The 19,937-nt window shown below is 51.1% G+C and overlaps 1 protein-coding gene across 1 annotated transcript in view; it reads right to left on the bottom strand.

Annotated features, from left to right (window-relative positions):
• The window catches only part of VPS45 (vacuolar protein sorting 45 homolog), a 29,397-nt gene extending 10,053 nt beyond the window's left edge, over positions 1-19,344 (bottom strand). The window contains 13 exon segments of the mRNA XM_072114990.1: positions 1,661-1,792; positions 6,507-6,628; positions 6,703-6,999; positions 8,364-8,531; positions 8,820-8,933; positions 14,048-14,182; positions 14,662-14,772; positions 14,851-14,988; positions 15,327-15,395; positions 16,432-16,511; positions 16,934-16,994; positions 18,138-18,272; positions 19,128-19,344. Coding sequence (XP_071971091.1) covers positions 1,661-1,792; positions 6,507-6,628; positions 6,703-6,999; positions 8,364-8,531; positions 8,820-8,933; positions 14,048-14,182; positions 14,662-14,772; positions 14,851-14,988; positions 15,327-15,395; positions 16,432-16,511; positions 16,934-16,994; positions 18,138-18,272; positions 19,128-19,220 — 1,655 coding nt within the window. The 5' untranslated portion in view covers positions 19,221-19,344.
• Positions 19,345-19,937: the final 593 nt, after the last annotated feature.

The raw sequence follows: 19,937 nt of genomic DNA, 5'->3' as shown, positions 1-19,937 counted from the left end.
CAGTCACTGTACACACGTGACATTACTTATCCTGTACTGATCCTGAGTTACATCCTGTATTATACTCCAGAGCTGCACTCACTATTCTGCTGCTGGTGCAGTCACTGTGTATATACATGACATTACTTATCCTGTACTGATCCTGAGTTACATCCTGTATTATACCCCAGAGCTGCACTCACTATTCTGCTGCTGGTGCAGTCACTGTACACACGTGACATTACTTATCCTGTACTGATCCTGAGTTACATCCTGTATTACACCCCAGGGCTGCACTCACTATTCTGCTGTTGGTGCAGTCACTGTGTACATACATGACATTACTTATCCTGTACTGATCCTGAGTTACATCCTGTATTATACACCAGAGCTGCACTCACTATTCTGCTGCCGGTGCAGTCACTGTGTACATACATGACATTACTTATCCTGTACTGATCCTGAGTTACATCCTGTATTATACCCCAGAGCTGCACTCACTATTCTGCTGCTGGTGCAGTCACTGTGTACATACATGGCATTACTTACCCTGTGCTGGGTAGGAGGAGGTGTGATGGGGGTATTAGGGCCATACATTGGTTAATGGTGACTTGCTGGGTGAGCGTTTAGTGTTTCTACTCTCTATGCAAATCGGGTCACCTGATCCGGCTGTGCATGTAAATAATTGAGCGGCTCTGGGAGCGGACGCGGCACAGACATTCCTCCTAGTGACCCCCTGAACATCACCTGAGCTGCCGCTCTATGGAGTCAAACACGGGAGGTTTTTTCCATGTGGAAACTACATCCCATCAATATCCCGAGTCCGCACCGATTATTCGGGCCTTGCCTTATACATTATTGAGGTTTCTCATTGTGGAAAGACTTTGATATTGAGGTTTCAAGAATAATTGTTATTAAAAAAAATCCAACAAAATCCAACTAATATGGCCTTTTGGGGGTCAACACCCAGCTTTCCCAGGGTACTGAAAACTGCCTAGTACAGGGTAGAGCTGGGTTCTGTAGGAGCCATACTGTGTGAAAGTTTTTGTCTAGATACTGGAAACCTCCCCGTCCTTCTCCTTTGCTGTAGATTCGCTACAATGTGTCAGTGCAGGTAACAATGTATCAGTCTGGAGTCCTAGTTGCTTAGTTTAGAGGAGACAACATATAGATACAGTAACAAACCCCCAGCTGTGATGTGCTGGTCCTCAGCCTCTGGAAATAAGATATTCTATTCATATACAGCAAGCAGAGATCTGAAAAATAAGGATTTGTCCCCCTGCGCCTGACGCTATCTCATGGTGTAGCCCTTTAAGCCATAACCTGAAAACATTTAGTGCTGCCTGACCCCATTACACGGATCCTGTAACCCAATTCCTCTCGCTCTGCTCCGGCACCTGATGACAGGACTGGAAAATACACGGTTAAGCGCGTCTCCGGTGTCAGCGCTGCGGCGGCGTTTCATTACACGTGTGGGTCCGTCCAGCGAGACTCATAGTACATTACGTGGAGAGGAAGAAGCCGGGCTCAGGTTTCCCTGGGTTATGTATCGGTAACGGGAAGCCACGGGACCCCAGGGGTGTAGTAAGGGAGAGATTGGTGATAGAGTGAGCCCCCCAACCCCCTCAATCTGGGGGTGACATATAGTGATCCCCTGCCACCTCTAGTATCCACATCTTACCTCTTTGTATTGTGTACGGTGGTCCCGCCAAGGACTATGCGGACCCCTGGGGTCGTCCGATTCAGGTTATAAACTGTAAAAGCTTCTTCGTAAGTGGCTCCTCCCACCATGAAGATGATGATGTCCTGAGGCCTGGAGACACAGGACTGTGTTACACAAAAGTTTTATCCAGAACAAGGGGATTTCCTTTTCACAGAAACTCCCTTAAAGGGGTCATCTATCTCTCTATCTATCTATCCATCTCATATCTCTCTCTCTCATATCTCTCTCTCTCATATCTCTCCATCTATCTATCTCTCCATCTATCTATCTCATATCTCTCTCTCTCATATCTATCCATCTCTCTCTCCATCTATCTATCTATCCATCTCATATCTATCTATCTATCCATCTCATATCTATCTATCTATCCATCTCATATCTATCTATCTATCTATCTATCCATCTCATATCTATCTATCTATCCATCTCATATCTATCTATCTATTTATCTATCCATCTCATATCTCTCTCTCTCATATCTATCTATCTCTCCATCTATCTATCTATCCATCTCATATCTCTCTCTCTCATATCTATCTATCTCTCCATCTATCTATCTATCCATCTCATATCTCTCTCTCTCATATCTATCTCTCTCTCCATCTATCTATCTATCCATCTCATATCTCTCTCTCTCATATCTATCCATCTCTCTCTCCATCTATCTATCTATCCATCTCATATCTCTCTCTCTCATATCTATCCATCTCTCTCTCCATCTATCTATCTATCCATCTCATATCTCTCTCTCTCATATCTATCCATCTCTCTCTCCATCTATCTATCTATCCATCTCATATCTCTCTCTCTCATATCTATCCATCTCTCTCTCCATCTATCTATCTATCCATCTCATATCTCTCTCTCTCATATCTATCCATCTCTCTCTCCATCTATCTATCTATCCATCTCATATCTCTCTCTCTCATATCTATCCATCTCTCTCTCCATCTATCTATCTATCCATCTCATATCTCTCTCTCTCATATCTATCCATCTCTCTCTCCATCTATCTATCTATCCATCTCATATCTCTCTCTCTCATATCTATCCATCTCTCTCTCCATCTATCTATCTATCCATCTCATATCTCTCTCTCTCATATCTATCCATCTCTCTCTCCATCTATCTATCTATCCATCTCATATCTCTCTCTCTCATATCTATCCATCTCTCTCTCCATCTATCTATCTATCCATCTCATATCTCTCTCTCTCATATCTATCCATCTCTCTCTCCATCTATCTATCCATCTCATATCTCTCTCTCTCATATCTATCCATCTCTCTCTCCATCTATCTATCCATCTCATATCTCTCTCTCTCATATCTATCCATCTCTCTCTCCATCTATCTATCCATCTCATATCTCTCTCTCTCATATCTATCCATCTCTCTCTCCATCTATCTATCCATCTCATATCTCTCTCTCTCATATCTATCCATCTCTCTCTCCATCTATCTATCCATCTCATATCTCTCTCTCTCATATCTATCCATCTCTCTCTCCATCTATCTATCCATCTCATATCTCTCTCTCCATCTCTCTCTCCTATCTCTCTCTCCTATCTCTCTCTCCTATCTCTCTCTCCTATCTCTCTCTCCTATCTCTCTCTCCTATCTCTCTCTCCTATCTCTCTCTCCTATCTCTCTCTCTCTCTATCTCTCTCTCCTATCTCTCTCTCCTATCTCTCTCCATCCATCTCTCTCCATCCATCTCTCTCCATCCATCTCTCTCCATCCATCTCTCCATCCATCTCTCCATCCATCTCTCTCCATCCATCTCTCCATCCATCTCTCCATCCATCTCTCCATCCATCTCTCCATCCATCTCTCCATCCATCTCTCCATCCATCTCTCCATCCATCTCTCCATCCATCTCTCCATCCATCTCTCTCCATCCATCTCTCTCCATCCATCTCTCTCCATCCATCTCTCTCCATCCATCTCTCTCCATCCATCTCTCTCCATCCATCTCTCTCCATCCATCTCTCTCCATCCATCTCTCTCCATCCATCTCTCTCCATCCATCTCTCTCCATCCATCTCTCTCCATCCATCTCTCTCCATCCATCTCTCTCCATCCATCTCTCTCCATCCATCTCTCTCCATCCATCTCTCTCCATCCATCTCTCTCCATCCATCTCTCTCCATCCATCTCTCTCCATCCATCTCTCTCCATCCATCTCTCTCCATCCATCTCTCTCCATCCATCTCTCTCCATCCATCTCTCTCCATCCATCTCTCTCCATCCATCTCTCTCCATCCATCTCTCTCCATCCATCTCTCTCCATCCATCTCTCTCCATCCATCTCTCTCCATCCATCTCTCTCCATCCATCTCTCTCCATCCATCTCTCTCCATCCATCTCTCTCCATCCATCTCTCTCCATCCATCTCTCTCCATCCATCTCTCTCCATCCATCTCTCTCCATCCATCTCATCATCCATCTCTCTCCATCCATCTCTCTCCATCCATCTCTCTCCATCCATCTCTCTCCATCCATCTCTCTCCATCCATCTCTCTCCATCCATCTCTCTCCATCCATCTCTCCATCCATCTCTCCATCCATCTCTCCATCCATCTCTCCATCCATCTCTCCTCCATCTCTCCATCCAGCTCTCCATCCATCCTCCATCCATCCTCCATCCACTTCTCTCCATCCATCTCTCCATCCATCTCTCCATACATCTCTCTCCATCTCCATCCTTCTCTCCATCCATCTCTCCATCCATCTCTCCATCCAGCGCTCATCCATCTCTCCATCCATCTCTCCATCCATCTCTCCAGCCAGCTCTCCATCCATCTCCCATCCATCTCTCCATCCATCTCTCCATCCATCTCTCCATCCATCTCTCCATCCATCTCTCCATCCATCTCTCCATCCATTCCTCCATCCATCTCTCCATCCATCTCTCCATCCATCTCTCCATCCATCTCTCCATCCATCTCCTCCATCCATCTTCCCATCCATCTCTCCATCCATCTCTCCTCTCCATCCATCTCTCCATCCATCTCTCCATCCATCTCTCCATCCATCCTCCATCCATCTCTCCATCCATCTCTCCATCCATCTCTCCATCCATCTCTCCATCCATCTCTCCATCCATCTCTCCATCCATCTCTCCATCCATCTCTCCATCCATCTCTCCATCCATCTCTCCATCCATCTCTCCATCCATCTCTCCATCCATTCTTCCATCTATCTATCTATCCATCCCTCCATCTATCTATCTTCATCTCTCCATCTATCTATCTATCTATCTCTCCATCTATCTATCTATCTATCTCTCCATCTATCTATCTATCTATCTCTCCATCTATCTATCTATCTATCTCTCCATCTATCTATCTATCTATCTCTCCATCTATCTATCTATCTATCTCTCATCTATCTATCTATCTATCTCTCCATCTATCTATCTATCTATCTCTCCATCTATCTATCTATCTATCTCTCCATCTATCTATCTATCTATCTCTCCATCTATCTATCTATCTATCTCTCCATCTATCTATCTATCTATCTCTCCATCTATCTATCTATCTATCTCTCCATCTATCTATCTATCTATCTCTCCATCTATCTATCTATCTCTCCATCTATCTATCTCTCCATCTATCTATCTCTCCATCTATCTATCTATCCATCTATCTCTCCATCTATCTATCTATCTCTCCATCTATCTATCTATCTATCTATCTCTCCATCTATCTATCCATCTCCATCTCCTATCTATCTATCCCTCTATCTCCTATCTGTATATCTATCTCTATCTGTATATCATCTCTCATTTGTATATCTATCTCTCATTTGTATATCTATCTCTCATCTGTATATCTATCTCTCATCTGTATATCTATCTCTCATCTGTATATCTATCTCTCATCTGTATATCTATCTCTCATCTGTATATCTATCTCTCATCTGTATATCTATCTCTCATCTGTATATCTATCTCTCATCTGTATATCTATCTACTATAGGGCAGTTCACCAATATCAGATTAACAGGGTGCAGAAGACAATGGAGGTGGAAGAATTAGCTCCACTGGCTGTGTAGATTAAAAGGAAAGCTACTGTCACAATCCATCATAATAAACCAGGAGCAGGCAATCACAGTGAGTGCGGCAATCTTCTTATACGCGTTATCCATGGCCTCCTTCCGTCTAAAATCAGCTTTCGGAATTATGTTAATAACCCTAAAGGGCTCTGGTGGGTGTTACCAGAGCCCCTCCATGTTGTAGGTGCACAGGCTGTTACATTATTAAGCAGAACGTCCCCCTCACACTGTGCTACTGCCAAAATATTACATCAGGCGAAGGGGGTTACAGTGAAACTACAGCACCGAGGGGCTCTTAACAGCCCCTGCAGAGCCCGTCTGGCTCATTAGCATAATAGTAAAAGTAGATTTTAGAAGGAAGGAGGCCATGGATAACAAATATAAGAAGATTCCCACAGTCACAGTGTCTTGAGTCTATGAAAGATCATATTAATAGGGGTGTAAGTCAGGACCGCTCCACTGGAGTTGATTCTAGAACAATGAAGTTGGAATAAGAGCGCCACTGTCCGTGTAGTGGCCACACAGAGTAACTGCAGCTCATCTCTCATTTACATAAATGGAAACTGAAATGTAATAACACAACTCCATCACTACACGGAGAATGGAGCTGTTCTGCTTGTCGTTGCTTCCAGACACTTATCTCCTAGTATCTATAGTATAGTACAGCGATGGCCGACCTCGGTGTGTCATAGATCAGCCATCACTGGTATATAGGGGGTAAGTGTCACCAGTAGGTGACTTACCTGTCTCGCAGGGTGCTGGGTCCTACGTAGGGGTACATGTTGTCCTTCAGTTTCCCTTTTATAAGTTGGTCCAAGGTATCGAGAAGGAACGGCTGGTGCTGGGTGTAGACGTTCTCCACCCCCTACAAAGGGTTAATCGTATATATTAAACATCAGCGGTCACTTTTGGATTCCATTTTTTTGGATCACTACCGACCTTAAGTCCCTTGAAGAACTGCTTGGTGATGGCCACCGGCCACCAGCTGCTCGACCAATAGAAAAGAGATTGTTACCCCGGCCTCCAATTATACCAAATTACGGGGGGATTTAAAGGGGAAAACCAAAAACAACGTACCCTGCGATACTTCTCGGATACTCCGCGGTTGCGCAGGTCAGCGAGGAGACTCTGCAGAGCGTTGCTGCTGTGCCGCTCGTAGTGCAGAGCGTAGAGCATGACCAGGCGCGTGGCATCCAGTTCTGACAAGCGCTGGTTCTGGAGAAGACGCTTCACGTTCTACAACAATAACAAAACTGGAGTGAGATTTCTCCATTCAGGAGACTGGGAAAGCTGAATATTGGTTAACACCAAGCTTTTCCAGATTCAGATGAACAGAATTTTTAATTTACAAGGACAATATTGGGTTGTATAGGACAGGAAGGGGCAGAGTTACATTGAATAGGACAGCAGACAGTCACCCGGGTGGTATGTAACCTTCAGGGGGCGATGTGGCAGACACGTCACGCGGTCCGGATGGAAAGGACACAGCAGGCAGTGACGTCTCTGGGTGCGCTGCACAGCCAGACCATTGTCTTACAGAGTCTGGGGCTCATTATTCATAGGATGGGACCCCGCGTGTGCGAAGACTGAGCCTCATTCACACACAAGGCAGGGTCATCCGTCCCAGAGAGCACAGGACGGCGCGGCGTGACCTCACCATGACCGGGCACGACGCCTCTTAATCGCCGCATTGTCCTGGGATCGCAGTGACTTGTACCATGCCCATAATTAATAAGTCTTTGAAGTGGGGGGGGGGGCACTCTGTATACAATAGCAATATATATAGGATTCATGTGTCCATACACCAGCATGTACAGTGCTGCCATCAACCTGCAGTACTACACACTGTTTAATCCCTTAAAGGGAACCTGTAGCAGGATTTTACCCCAACTACCAACCCCTTCAGGTCAGGGGACGAAATGTTCTTTCTAGAATTCTCTTTTATGTGATTTCTCACTCGTTTACCTATAAAAATTTAGCTCCAAAGTCAAAATGTGCAGAGAAGAGTCATATTTGCCTGAGATGAGTCAAGTTTAGATGCTGCAAAGGAAGAGTCATTTCTGCTGGTGTCATATTAAAGATAAGTATCTGATCTTTCAGAGCACATCAGGCTTGTGATTCTGCTAGCTACAGAACTCAGAGAGTTAAAGACTCCAGATATATATCCTATTCCTGTCTTTTTCCAATCTCCTGTATCTCCGGTTCTGTAGATCACAGAACCACAAGCCCGATGTGATCTGTAAGATGAGATAATTATCTGGAATATGACAGCAAAACATTTTCTAGTTGCTGTAGAACCAAAGATAGGGGTGCCTGAATGGACATTCCCCTTGCAGACTCTAAACTTGACTCATCTCAGGCATAAAATAACTAATTTTCACATGACTTTGGAAATGGATTCGATTTCCCATAAAAAATAGGGAATTCGAGGAACGGACATTTCAACATTTCAGTTTATGTGACTGATGTAGCCGCAATATCGGGGTGTAGAGTAGTGGTCATACTTGTGCATCCACATGGGGCACCCCATTATACGGGGCTTATATAATGATGACCGATCTGGTGTGGATTAGTCTCGGAACAGCCCTGTACATCCTCACCTGCAGAGCATTGGAGTGATCATTCTGACAAGACAACTCCTGCTCCACCTCCGACACCTCCATGAGATGGCGCTCGCTCACCAGCCGCGACAGCTCCCCCACCACCGTCACGTGCTTGGACACCGTGCCCGACATTTTCTTGAACTGAGGATAGTTTTCTACAAAAGCCTGGAAGAAAGACATTAGTGTCCAGAGGCGGTAATGCAATAACATACTGTCACATATGGATCACTGCTCCACATCCATCAGACATCGATGTCATATGGACCGAATCATCTGAGTGACAAATGCCCCTTTAAAGAAATATTAGAATCCTTCTGCCATCTAGTGGTAGAACATAAGAATGCGCAGCAAATACTAAATTCTTCATGTAGGTTGTGTTAATATTTAGAAAGTGTAAAAGAGGAGAAGCGCACAGACACGACACAAAAATATCAGCCCATCAGTACCAAGTACCTTCATATCAGTGATAGACTCCAGCTTCTGCTGTTCTTTGGGTTTTTTCCTTTGGAAATCTTCCATCAGGTTCTTAATATTGGTCCCAATCTCTCCAAAATTCAGGTACATGTTCTGCAAAGGGCAAACAATATGATCTTACAAGTGTTCCAGGATCCGCATTGCAACTCCCTGCATCAACCGCCTCACCCTTGTGTCACGCCCCCCTTCCCCCATCGCCTCACCCTTGTGTCACGCCCCCCTTCCCCCATCGCCTCACCCTTGTGTCACGCCCCCCTTCCCCCATCGCCTCTCCCTTGTGTCACGCCCCCCTTCCCCCATCGCCTCACCCTTGTGTCACGCCCCCCTGCCCCCATCGCCTCACCCTTGTGTCACGCCCCCCTGCCCCCATCGCCTCACCCTTGTGTCACGCCCCCCTGCCCCCATCGCCTCTCCCTTGTGTCACGCCCCCCATCGCCTCTCCCTTGTGTCACGCCCCCCATCGCCTCTCCCTTGTGTCACGCCCCCCATCGCCTCTCCCTTGTGTCACGCCCCCCATCGCCTCTCCCTTGTGTCACGCCCCCCATCGCCTCTCCCTTGTGTCACGCCCCCCATCGCCTCTCCCTTGTGTCACGCCCCCCATCGCCTCTCCCTTGTGTCACGCCCCCCATCGCCTCTCCCTTGTGTCACGCCCCCCATCGCCTCTCCCTTGTGTCACGCCCCCCATCGCCTCTCCCTTGTGTCACGCCCCCCATCGCCTCTCCCTTGTGTCACGCCCCCCATCGCCTCTCCCTTGTGTCACGCCCCCCATCGCCTCTCCCTTGTGTCACGCCCCCCATCGCCTCTCCCTTGTGTCACGCCCCCCATCGCCTCTCCCTTGTGTCACGCCCCCCATCGCCTCTCCCTTGTGTCACGCCCCCCATCGCCTCTCCCTTGTGTCACGCCCCCCATCGCCTCTCCCTTGTGTCACGCCCCCCATCGCCTCTCCCTTGTGTCACGCCCCCCATCGCCTCTCCCTTGTGTCACGCCCCCCATCGCCTCTCCCTTGTGTCACGCCCCCCATCGCCTCTCCCTTGTGTCACGCCCCCCATCGCCTCTCCCTTGTGTCACGCCCCCCATCGCCTCTCCCTTGTGTCACGCCCCCCATCGCCTCTCCCTTGTGTCACGCCCCCCATCGCCTCTCCCTTGTGTCACGCCCCCCATCGCCTCTCCCTTGTGTCACGCCCCCCATCGCCTCTCCCTTGTGTCACGCCCCCCATCGCCTCTCCCTTGTGTCACGCCCCCCATCGCCTCTCCCTTGTGTCACGCCCCCCATCGCCTCTCCCTTGTGTCACGCCCCCCATCGCCTCTCCCTTGTGTCACGCCCCCCATCGCCTCTCCCTTGTGTCACGCCCCCCATCGCCTCTCCCTTGTGTCACGCCCCCCATCGCCTCTCCCTTGTGTCACGCCCCCCATCGCCTCTCCCTTGTGTCACGCCCCCCATCGCCTCTCCCTTGTGTCACGCCCCCCATCGCCTCTCCCTTGTGTCACGCCCCCCATCGCCTCTCCCTTGTGTCACGCCCCCCATCGCCTCTCCCTTGTGTCACGCCCCCCATCGCCTCTCCCTTGTGTCACGCCCCCCATCGCCTCTCCCTTGTGTCACGCCCCCCATCGCCTCTCCCTTGTGTCACGCCCCCCATCGCCTCTCCCTTGTGTCACGCCCCCCATCGCCTCTCCCTTGTGTCACGCCCCCCATCGCCTCTCCCTTGTGTCACGCCCCCCATCGCCTCTCCCTTGTGTCACGCCCCCCATCGCCTCTCCCTTGTGTCACGCCCCCCATCGCCTCTCCCTTGTGTCACGCCCCCCATCGCCTCTCCCTTGTGTCACGCCCCCCATCGCCTCTCCCTTGTGTCACGCCCCCCATCGCCTCTCCCTTGTGTCACGCCCCCCATCGCCTCTCCCTTGTGTCACGCCCCCCATCGCCTCTCCCTTGTGTCACGCCCCCCATCGCCTCTCCCTTGTGTCACGCCCCCCATCGCCTCTCCCTTGTGTCACGCCCCCCATCGCCTCTCCCTTGTGTCACGCCCCCCATCGCCTCTCCCTTGTGTCACGCCCCCCATCGCCTCTCCCTTGTGTCACGCCCCCCATCGCCTCTCCCTTGTGTCACGCCCCCCATCGCCTCTCCCTTGTGTCACGCCCCCCATCGCCTCTCCCTTGTGTCACGCCCCCCATCGCCTCTCCCTTGTGTCACGCCCCCCATCGCCTCTCCCTTGTGTCACGCCCCCCATCGCCTCTCCCTTGTGTCACGCCCCCCATCGCCTCTCCCTTGTGTCACGCCCCCCATCGCCTCTCCCTTGTGTCACGCCCCCCATCGCCTCTCCCTTGTGTCACGCCCCCCATCGCCTCTCCCTTGTGTCACGCCCCCCATCGCCTCTCCCTTGTGTCACGCCCCCCATCGCCTCTCCCTTGTGTCACGCCCCCCATCGCCTCTCCCTTGTGTCACGCCCCCCATCGCCTCTCCCTTGTGTCACGCCCCCCATCGCCTCTCCCTTGTGTCACGCCCCCCATCGCCTCTCCCTTGTGTCACGCCCCCCATCGCCTCTCCCTTGTGTCACGCCCCCCATCGCCTCTCCCTTGTGTCACGCCCCCCATCGCCTCTCCCTTGTGTCACGCCCCCCATCGCCTCTCCCTTGTGTCACGCCCCCCATCGCCTCTCCCTTGTGTCACGCCCCCCATCGCCTCTCCCTTGTGTCACGCCCCCCATCGCCTCTCCCTTGTGTCACGCCCCCCATCGCCTCTCCCTTGTGTCACGCCCCCCATCGCCTCTCCCTTGTGTCACGCCCCCCATCGCCTCTCCCTTGTGTCACGCCCCCCATCGCCTCTCCCTTGTGTCACGCCCCCCATCGCCTCTCCCTTGTGTCACGCCCCCCATCGCCTCTCCCTTGTGTCACGCCCCCCATCGCCTCTCCCTTGTGTCACGCCCCCCATCGCCTCTCCCTTGTGTCACGCCCCCCATCGCCTCTCCCTTGTGTCACGCCCCCCATCGCCTCTCCCTTGTGTCACGCCCCCCATCGCCTCTCCCTTGTGTCACGCCCCCCATCGCCTCTCCCTTGTGTCACGCCCCCCATCGCCTCTCCCTTGTGTCACGCCCCCCATCGCCTCTCCCTTGTGTCACGCCCCCCATCGCCTCTCCCTTGTGTCACGCCCCCCATCGCCTCTCCCTTGTGTCACGCCCCCCATCGCCTCTCCCTTGTGTCACGCCCCCCATCGCCTCTCCCTTGTGTCACGCCCCCCATCGCCTCTCCCTTGTGTCACGCCCCCCATCGCCTCTCCCTTGTGTCACGCCCCCCATCGCCTCTCCCTTGTGTCACGCCCCCCATCGCCTCTCCCTTGTGTCACGCCCCCCATCGCCTCTCCCTTGTGTCACGCCCCCCATCGCCTCTCCCTTGTGTCACGCCCCCCATCGCCTCTCCCTTGTGTCACGCCCCCCATCGCCTCTCCCTTGTGTCACGCCCCCCATCGCCTCTCCCTTGTGTCACGCCCCCCATCGCCTCTCCCTTGTGTCACGCCCCCCATCGCCTCTCCCTTGTGTCACGCCCCCCATCGCCTCTCCCTTGTGTCACGCCCCCCATCGCCTCTCCCTTGTGTCACGCCCCCCTTCCCCCATCGCCTCTCCCTTGTGTCACGCCCCCCTTCCCCCATCGCCTCTCCCTTGTGTCACGCCCCCCTTCCCCCATCGCCTCTCCCTTGTGTCACGCCCCCCTTCCCCCATCGCCTCTCCCTTGTGTCACGCCCCCCTTCCCCCATCGCCTCTCCCTTGTGTCACGCCCCCCTTCCCCCATCGCCTCTCCCTTGTGTCACGCCCCCCTTCCCCCATCGCCTCTCCCTTGTGTCACGCCCCCCTTCCCCCATCGCCTCTCCCTTGTGTCACGCCCCCCTTCCCCCATCGCCTCTCCCTTGTGTCACGCCCCCCTTCCCCCATCGCCTCTCCCTTGTGTCACGCCCCCCTTCCCCCATCGCCTCTCCCTTGTGTCACGCCCCCCTTCCCCCATCGCCTCTCCCTTGTGTCACGCCCCCCTTCCCCCATCGCCTCTCCCTTGTGTCACGCCCCCCTTCCCCCATCGCCTCTCCCTTGTGTCACGCCCCCCTTCCCCCATCGCCTCTCCCTTGTGTCACGCCCCCCTTCCCCCATCGCCTCTCCCTTGTGTCACGCCCCCCTTCCCCCATCGCCTCTCCCTTGTGTCACGCCCCCCTTCCCCCATCGCCTCTCCCTTGTGTCACGCCCCCCTTCCCCCATCGCCTCTCCCTTGTGTCACGCCCCCCTTCCCCCATCGCCTCTCCCTTGTGTCACGCCCCCCTTCCCCCATCGCCTCTCCCTTGTGTCACGCCCCCCTTCCCCCATCGCCTCTCCCTTGTGTCACGCCCCCCTTCCCCCATCGCCTCTCCCTTGTGTCACGCCCCCTTCCCCCATCGCCTCTCCCTTGTGTCACGCCCCCCTTCCCCCATCGCCTCTCCCTTGTGTCACGCCCCCCTGCCCCCATCGCCTCTCCCTTGTGTCACGCCCCCCTTCCCCTCTCCCTTGTGTCACGCCCCCCTTCCCCCATCGCCTCTCCCTTGTGTCACGCCCCCCTTCCCCCATCGCCTCTTCCTTGTGTCACGCCCCCCTTCCCCCATCGCCTCTCCCTTGTGTCACGCCCCCCTTCCCCCATCGCCTCTTCCTAGGTCACGCCCCCCTCCCCCCCCATCGCCTCTTCCTAGGTCACGCCCCCCTCCCCCCCCATCGCCTCTTCCTAGGTCACGCCCCCCTCCCCCCATCGCCTCTTCCTAGGTCACGCCCCCCTCCCCCCATCGCCTCTTCCTAGGTCACGCCCCCCTTCCCCCATCGCCTCTTCCTAGGTCACGCCCCCCTTCCCCCATCGCCTCTTCCTAGGTCACGCCCCCCTCCCCCCATCGCCTCTTCCTAGGTCACGCCCCCCTTCCCCCATCGCCTCTTCCTAGGTCACGCCCCCCTTCCCCCATCGCCTCTTCCTAGGTCACACCCCCCTTCCCCCATCGCCTCTTCCTAGGTCACGCCCCCCTTCCCCCATCGCCTCTTCCTAGGTCACGCCCCCCAACCTTGCTTTGTGTCTGCATCACCCCCCCTCGCCTTGCGTCTCCTTGGTTAAAAGTCGAACACAATAGCAGTCACGTTTGGTCACTTCTGTGTGTATATACAGCGAAATTCCCTTTAATGGAGGGAGGACACACATTTCTCAGGGGACATAACCTACGTTAGCGTAGAACTCATCGTTCTCTGCAGAGAGCACCACTTCCTTCAGATCCTTGCTGATCCCCGGCACACGGGACAGGTCGATGCGATTGTTGTTGATCCCCAATAACTCGTGCACCATGGCCTGGTACGTCCACTGTAACAACATCAGGAAACAAACTAAATCAATATTTCAATGTATAGAGCAATATCCTGGTGTGCAGTCACTGAATGCAGCCATCAACAATCACTATAGGGGACGCCTATATACAGCACAGGGGTCCGCACATCAGGGGTCCGCACTACTGCCTGGTATCTCTCTGCTCCTGGGTAGAATTTTTACCAATTGCCTGGATTTTATTCATCTTCTCTGGACACACATTACTGTAAGAAATACTTATATCCCCCCAGTGCAGCCTCTTCTCTGCCTGGATCAGGCACCACCTTATCTTCTTTTGCTTTGTGCTATCCGCTAGCAACCCCATGATGCCTCCACACAACATCACATGGGCCTGTATAGACTGTACCATCTCTGTCCACTGAGGGACTGAGTTATAACTCTTCTCGCTACTATACGCAAGTATAAAGTAGTTGCTGCGATAGAAATTTTCCAGAAGTGAAACACACAAATCGCACCTGGTTGAGTAAGGGAGTGATGGCGTCATCGGAGCGATCCAAGATGAGGAGCAGAGGCGGCACCTCCGTACGCCGGAAATCAAACAGCTCATACTCCTTGGTAATGACTTGCTGGAAATATATAAAAAATTATAGATGAGACTGAATCAGAGACATGAAGATGATGAGACACCAGTGACGGGCGCCCACCTTCACCCCCTCCGCCAGCCTCTTGGCCATTTCTGAAGACAGCTGGTACCGGATCATCGGGCACTTCTTCAGGGATAGGAGCAGGGCGGTCAGTCCTTGTGTGGCTCTGGACAGCTGGACGGGATCCCAGTTCCTACCCTAGAAGGGAGACACGGAGAGAGCGCGAGGTCACACACCGGGAGACACAGAGAGAGCGCGAGGTCACACACCAGGAGACACAGAGAGTAAGGTCACACCAGGAGACACAGAGAGTAAGGTCACACCAGGAGACATATGGAGCAGCCGGATTCGACTTGAGGGAAACCTCTTTGGTTTAGGATACGTGTTGGGCCGGTAGAGGAGAATATTTCCGTCTATAATATTTAGCCAGTCAGGAGAGGCAGAAATGTCCAATATGTACAAACAGCGCCCCCTGCAGGTCAGGAGGACACGTCACCCTAACAACTTACCAAGATGTATACACTGGGTTCTCTCACCTGATAGCAGCCCACTATGTTCAGAGAAAAGACATGAGGATTTACTGCGATGTAATCTCCATAGAACTCCTGGAAGGAGAAGACAACGGGATATCAGACTCTAAGCTACAAAGTATACAGGAGGGGAACACCACACGTGATGGTCCCCCAATCTTATAACATGATGAGACATCCAAGCCATCAATTTATAGTTGGTTTTAGACCTACCTTTAGAATAGTAAAACAGCGGGTCCGACCACTGGGACATAAATAATTTACCCACATAATTTACCCTAATGAATGGAGCAAGAGATCAAACATCCGTCCTACTGTTCCATTCCATGTCAGAGACCGTGGAGAACTGCACTCAGCTACTTATAGACACTGAAAGTAGCAGCAGGACACCAGCTCTTCCGTAATAAGGAACAGGACCCCGATTCTTGTCATAGGTAGGGTGTAAACGTTATACATGGGACAACCCCTTTAAAAGAAACCTACCATCAGAAGTAGATCTCTTGTACCGACATCGGCCCTAATCTTAGACTAATCTTAAGACCAAATAAAACTTATAAAAGTAATACCTGAAGAGTAACTTGCATGGAAAGGCTACGGGGGCGTGTAGTCACCTGGTCTGGGATCAGAGGCCACTCCTCGCACCTGTAGTCTCTGCAGGGACAGCCACTTGCCCCATAGGCCTCTCCAGGTAATTTAATAATAATAATTCTTTATTTATATAGCGCCTACAGATTCCGCAGCGCTGCACAAAGCATGGCAAATTGGTCCCTGTCCCCATGGGGCTCACTATCTAATCAACCTACCAATCTTGGGGTGTGTGGGGAAACCAGAGGACCCGGAGGAAACCCACGCAAACACGTAATTTACACAGGTTTTAAAATTTGGCAAATAGAGATAAGGGCATATGCAGGTAAGAGGAATCAGATCTACTTCTGATGGTAGGTGAACACATAATTCCCTATCTGCACTATGAGGATAGATGCTGGGTGCATAAAATCTTCATCGATATTTATCAAAATGGAATTACAAGAAGTGTGCCGGATCATAAAAAGAGAAAAATGTCTGCAAAATCCACACCGGACTAACCTGGCACATAGAGGTGGCCACTTACCTGCACTTCTGCCACCACCTCCTGTTCATCTGCCTCCGCCAGAGACTTCACATCGCTCTTACTGATCACGTTGCTAAAATCTGAAATACAATAACATCAATGACGTATCTTATTATGCGCTAAAACTTTTAACACAAGTTCTCATCCAAACTGATCTCTAAGTTTCCATTAGCGCTGTACTTTACTATTAATTCCATGATGCATCAGCGCAGCATCACTAGACAAGGCCATTTCTGTTAGCTAAGGGTGCTTTACTATTAATCCCATGATGCATCAGCACAGCATCACTAGACAAGGCCATTTTTGCTAGCTTAGGGTGCACCAAGACATCCTCTATCTATATACTACACACCATAAGTATACAGTCAGGGAGGAGGAATCATGAGCTCTTTGGTTCTAACTGTATGACAGGGACCAGTCTCATCATTACTAGTAACTTGTGGGAACCCTGTGTGGTCCAGTCCACCATGAAGGATGACCTCCGCTCCTTGTATATACTCACACAGGAAGTAGACGCTGTACTTGGGTCGTCGCAGCTCCTTGATCAGGTAGTCAACATTTTCCTTCCAAAGAGAAAGAACAGAGAATTAGAGGGGGAAGTCATCACAACTGGTGTCCAGCTCTCGTTTTGTGGACGTATTTTGAGGTTCACATGAGTGTCCACGTTCCCTAGGATACAATAAATCAGGTTGCTGGAGTTGCCCACCACTAGGGGGCTCCAACAAAGTCAGGAATTCCAAATTTGTATCTTAAAGGAATCCACCACCAGGATAAAGAATTGTAAACCAAGCACACTGACATAGAAGTTTCTGTTTTTCTTTTATTTTCTTAGGACCTTGTTTTTACAATAAAAAGGGCTCACAAATTATGCAAATGAGCCTCAGGGGCTCCAGACCCTATAGATGTCAATGGAGCTTCGAGCCCCGAAGGCTCATCTGCATAATTTTTAAACTTCTTTTTCTTAAAAAACAAAGGCGTACGAAGCTACAAGAAGAGCAGCTTCTGCCGGAGTGGACACACACCAGTATGTCAGTGTGCTTGGTTTACAATCCTTCATCCTGGTGGTAGATTTCCTTTAAAGGACATCTACCACCAGGATGAAAGACTGTATGTAAATGAGCCTGTGGGGCTCCATTAACACCAAATGGAGCCCCTCAAACTCATTTGCATACAGTTCTTCATCCTGTTGGTAGATGCCCTTTAAAGGAAATCGGTCATGAAAATCCATCATGATAAACCAGGGACACTTACTTATAGATCCTGGCACCATGACTGTGGGAATATTCTTATTTCTTAACCATGGCCACCTCCTTTTTTAAAAATCAACTTTTAAAATAATGCTAATGAGCCTGAAGGGCTCTGGTGGGTATTTCCAGAGCCCCTCTGTGCTGCAGCTTCACAGGCTCCCCCTCTGCTCCCTCTCAGCACTTCTCTCCTCTGTGAAGCAAAGCAGGTTCCAGCACACAGAGGGCAGTGCTCCTGCACAGTTTAACAGCCAGCGAACCTACAGCATGGAGGGTCTCTGGTAACATCCCCCATCTCAACTCTGATAATGACGGCACGGTCATAGGATAAGTTATGGGTGGGAAAGTAAATGGCGGAGGTGAAGATCATGGGGAATATGTTAAGAAGAACATGAATCTTTAGGGTTTAGGATCTTGTGATGAACGGTTCTCCCTCTGGTCACCGCACTGTTGTGCCTTTACCTTGGTGGGCCTGAGGAAACAGATGGCCTTCAGGTGCTTCATGCTCTCCCGGTTGGCCGAGTCGATGCGTTCGAAGAGGTAGACCTCCTTCTGTAGGATCTCAGACTGGGTGTAGACCATACTGACCACACTTGTCTACGGAGGAGAACACACAGTTAGTGCTTAGGACGCCGTCCACATTGAACTGGATTCACATAGAGCAACTGGGAAGGTAGAAGAAATGATGACTATCCCCACCTCAGGGTCAGACTTTCCCCAAACAAGGGGTCACCAAACTTGACTCCAACTTTATCTCTAGATCTCAGCTTTGCTATCAATCCCTTGATAGGTCAGCACAACATCAATGGACCAGTCAATTTCTTTTTATAGCTGGGGGTGCACCAAGTCGTCCTCTTCATGTATATACTACACAACATAAGTATACAGTCAGGGAGGAGCAACTATAAACTCATTGGTTACGACAGGGACCTGTCTACTACGGAGCTCCAAGCCTGGGCTGAGGAACCTGATGGCCACACGCAGGATCCCACCCTGATAAATCTTATCCAAGACTCCATGGACTCTGCTCCCTATGCAAAATCAGACACCCCTGGGGTCATGACTGAAAAGGGGGTCACCTACTGGTAGCCACTGGGCCAATCTGTGTACACCCCACATCTCCATGGTCTTCCATGGTCATAGCGCAGAGCTGTGGACCCCCAGAATCTTGTTAGGAGCAGCCCCAGCCCCCTGCAGAGTTGAAGTATATGGTGGAGCATGCTATGTGTACATCCCTGAGACATGATGAAGCATTGCCCACCACTACTGGTGGAGGAGACCCCAAAAAATCAGTATTGGAGTAAACTATGTGACTACAAGGAGTGTGGTCACATGACTGGTGCATAAATGGGGTGGTACATCATATGGAAATTTATGCAAATGAATAATGACAGCTCAGAGGCATCTTAAAGGGATGTGTCACCTGCCCAGCGCTATACTCCCAGCACTTACCGTCTCCTTGTCCATGAGCAGCACCTTCATGCCCGGCCCGCTGTCCTCTATCATCTTGGACACATACTGCTTGACTGCCAGCACCACGTTCATGATTGCCCGGTCCTCAGATACTCCCCTGGCTCAGCTGTAATCTGCCAACACCTTCTCTTCCGGGTGTCGCCGCGGAGGATCCTGGGACTTGTAGGAATCCGGGGAGCTGTAGTTTGCAGAGGGTTGGCGCGGCAGTGACGTCATCGCGAACCCGTGCGGCATGCCGGGAATTGTAGTCAATAGGATTTATAAAGTAGTAGAAGAAGTTTTTGGCTGTGTAGATGCTTTGTTTATGATCACGTGTATTACTTACCGTCATCTATAGCGAGAGGGAGCTGTAAGTGGGGATCAGTAATTATTCATGTATATAAATATAGAAGTAGCAGCCATTATACTCACAAAGCACAAAGAGCTTCCAGTCTATGAGGATGAGGGGGTGACACAAGAGCTTACAGTCTATGAGGATGAGGGGGACACAAGAGCTTACAGTCTATGAGGATGAGAGGGTGACACAAGAGCTTACAGTCTATGAGGATGAGGGGGTGACACAAGAGCTTACAGTCTATGAGGATGAGGGGGTGACACAAGAGCTTACAGTCTATGAGGATGAGGGGGGACACAAGAGCTTACAGTCTATGAGGATGAGGAGGTGACACAGGAGCTTACAGTCTATGAGGATGAGGGGGTGACACAAGAGCTTACAGTCTATGAGGATGAGGGGGTGACACAAGAGCTTACAGTCTATGAGGATGAGGGGGTGACACAAGAGCTTACAGT

Source organism: Engystomops pustulosus, chromosome 7, assembly GCF_040894005.1.
Source record: "Engystomops pustulosus chromosome 7, aEngPut4.maternal, whole genome shotgun sequence".
NCBI lineage: Eukaryota > Metazoa > Chordata > Amphibia > Anura > Leptodactylidae > Engystomops > Engystomops pustulosus.
Note: the sequence above shows the minus strand (reverse complement) of the source record. Positions and strands in the feature narration are given on the sequence as shown.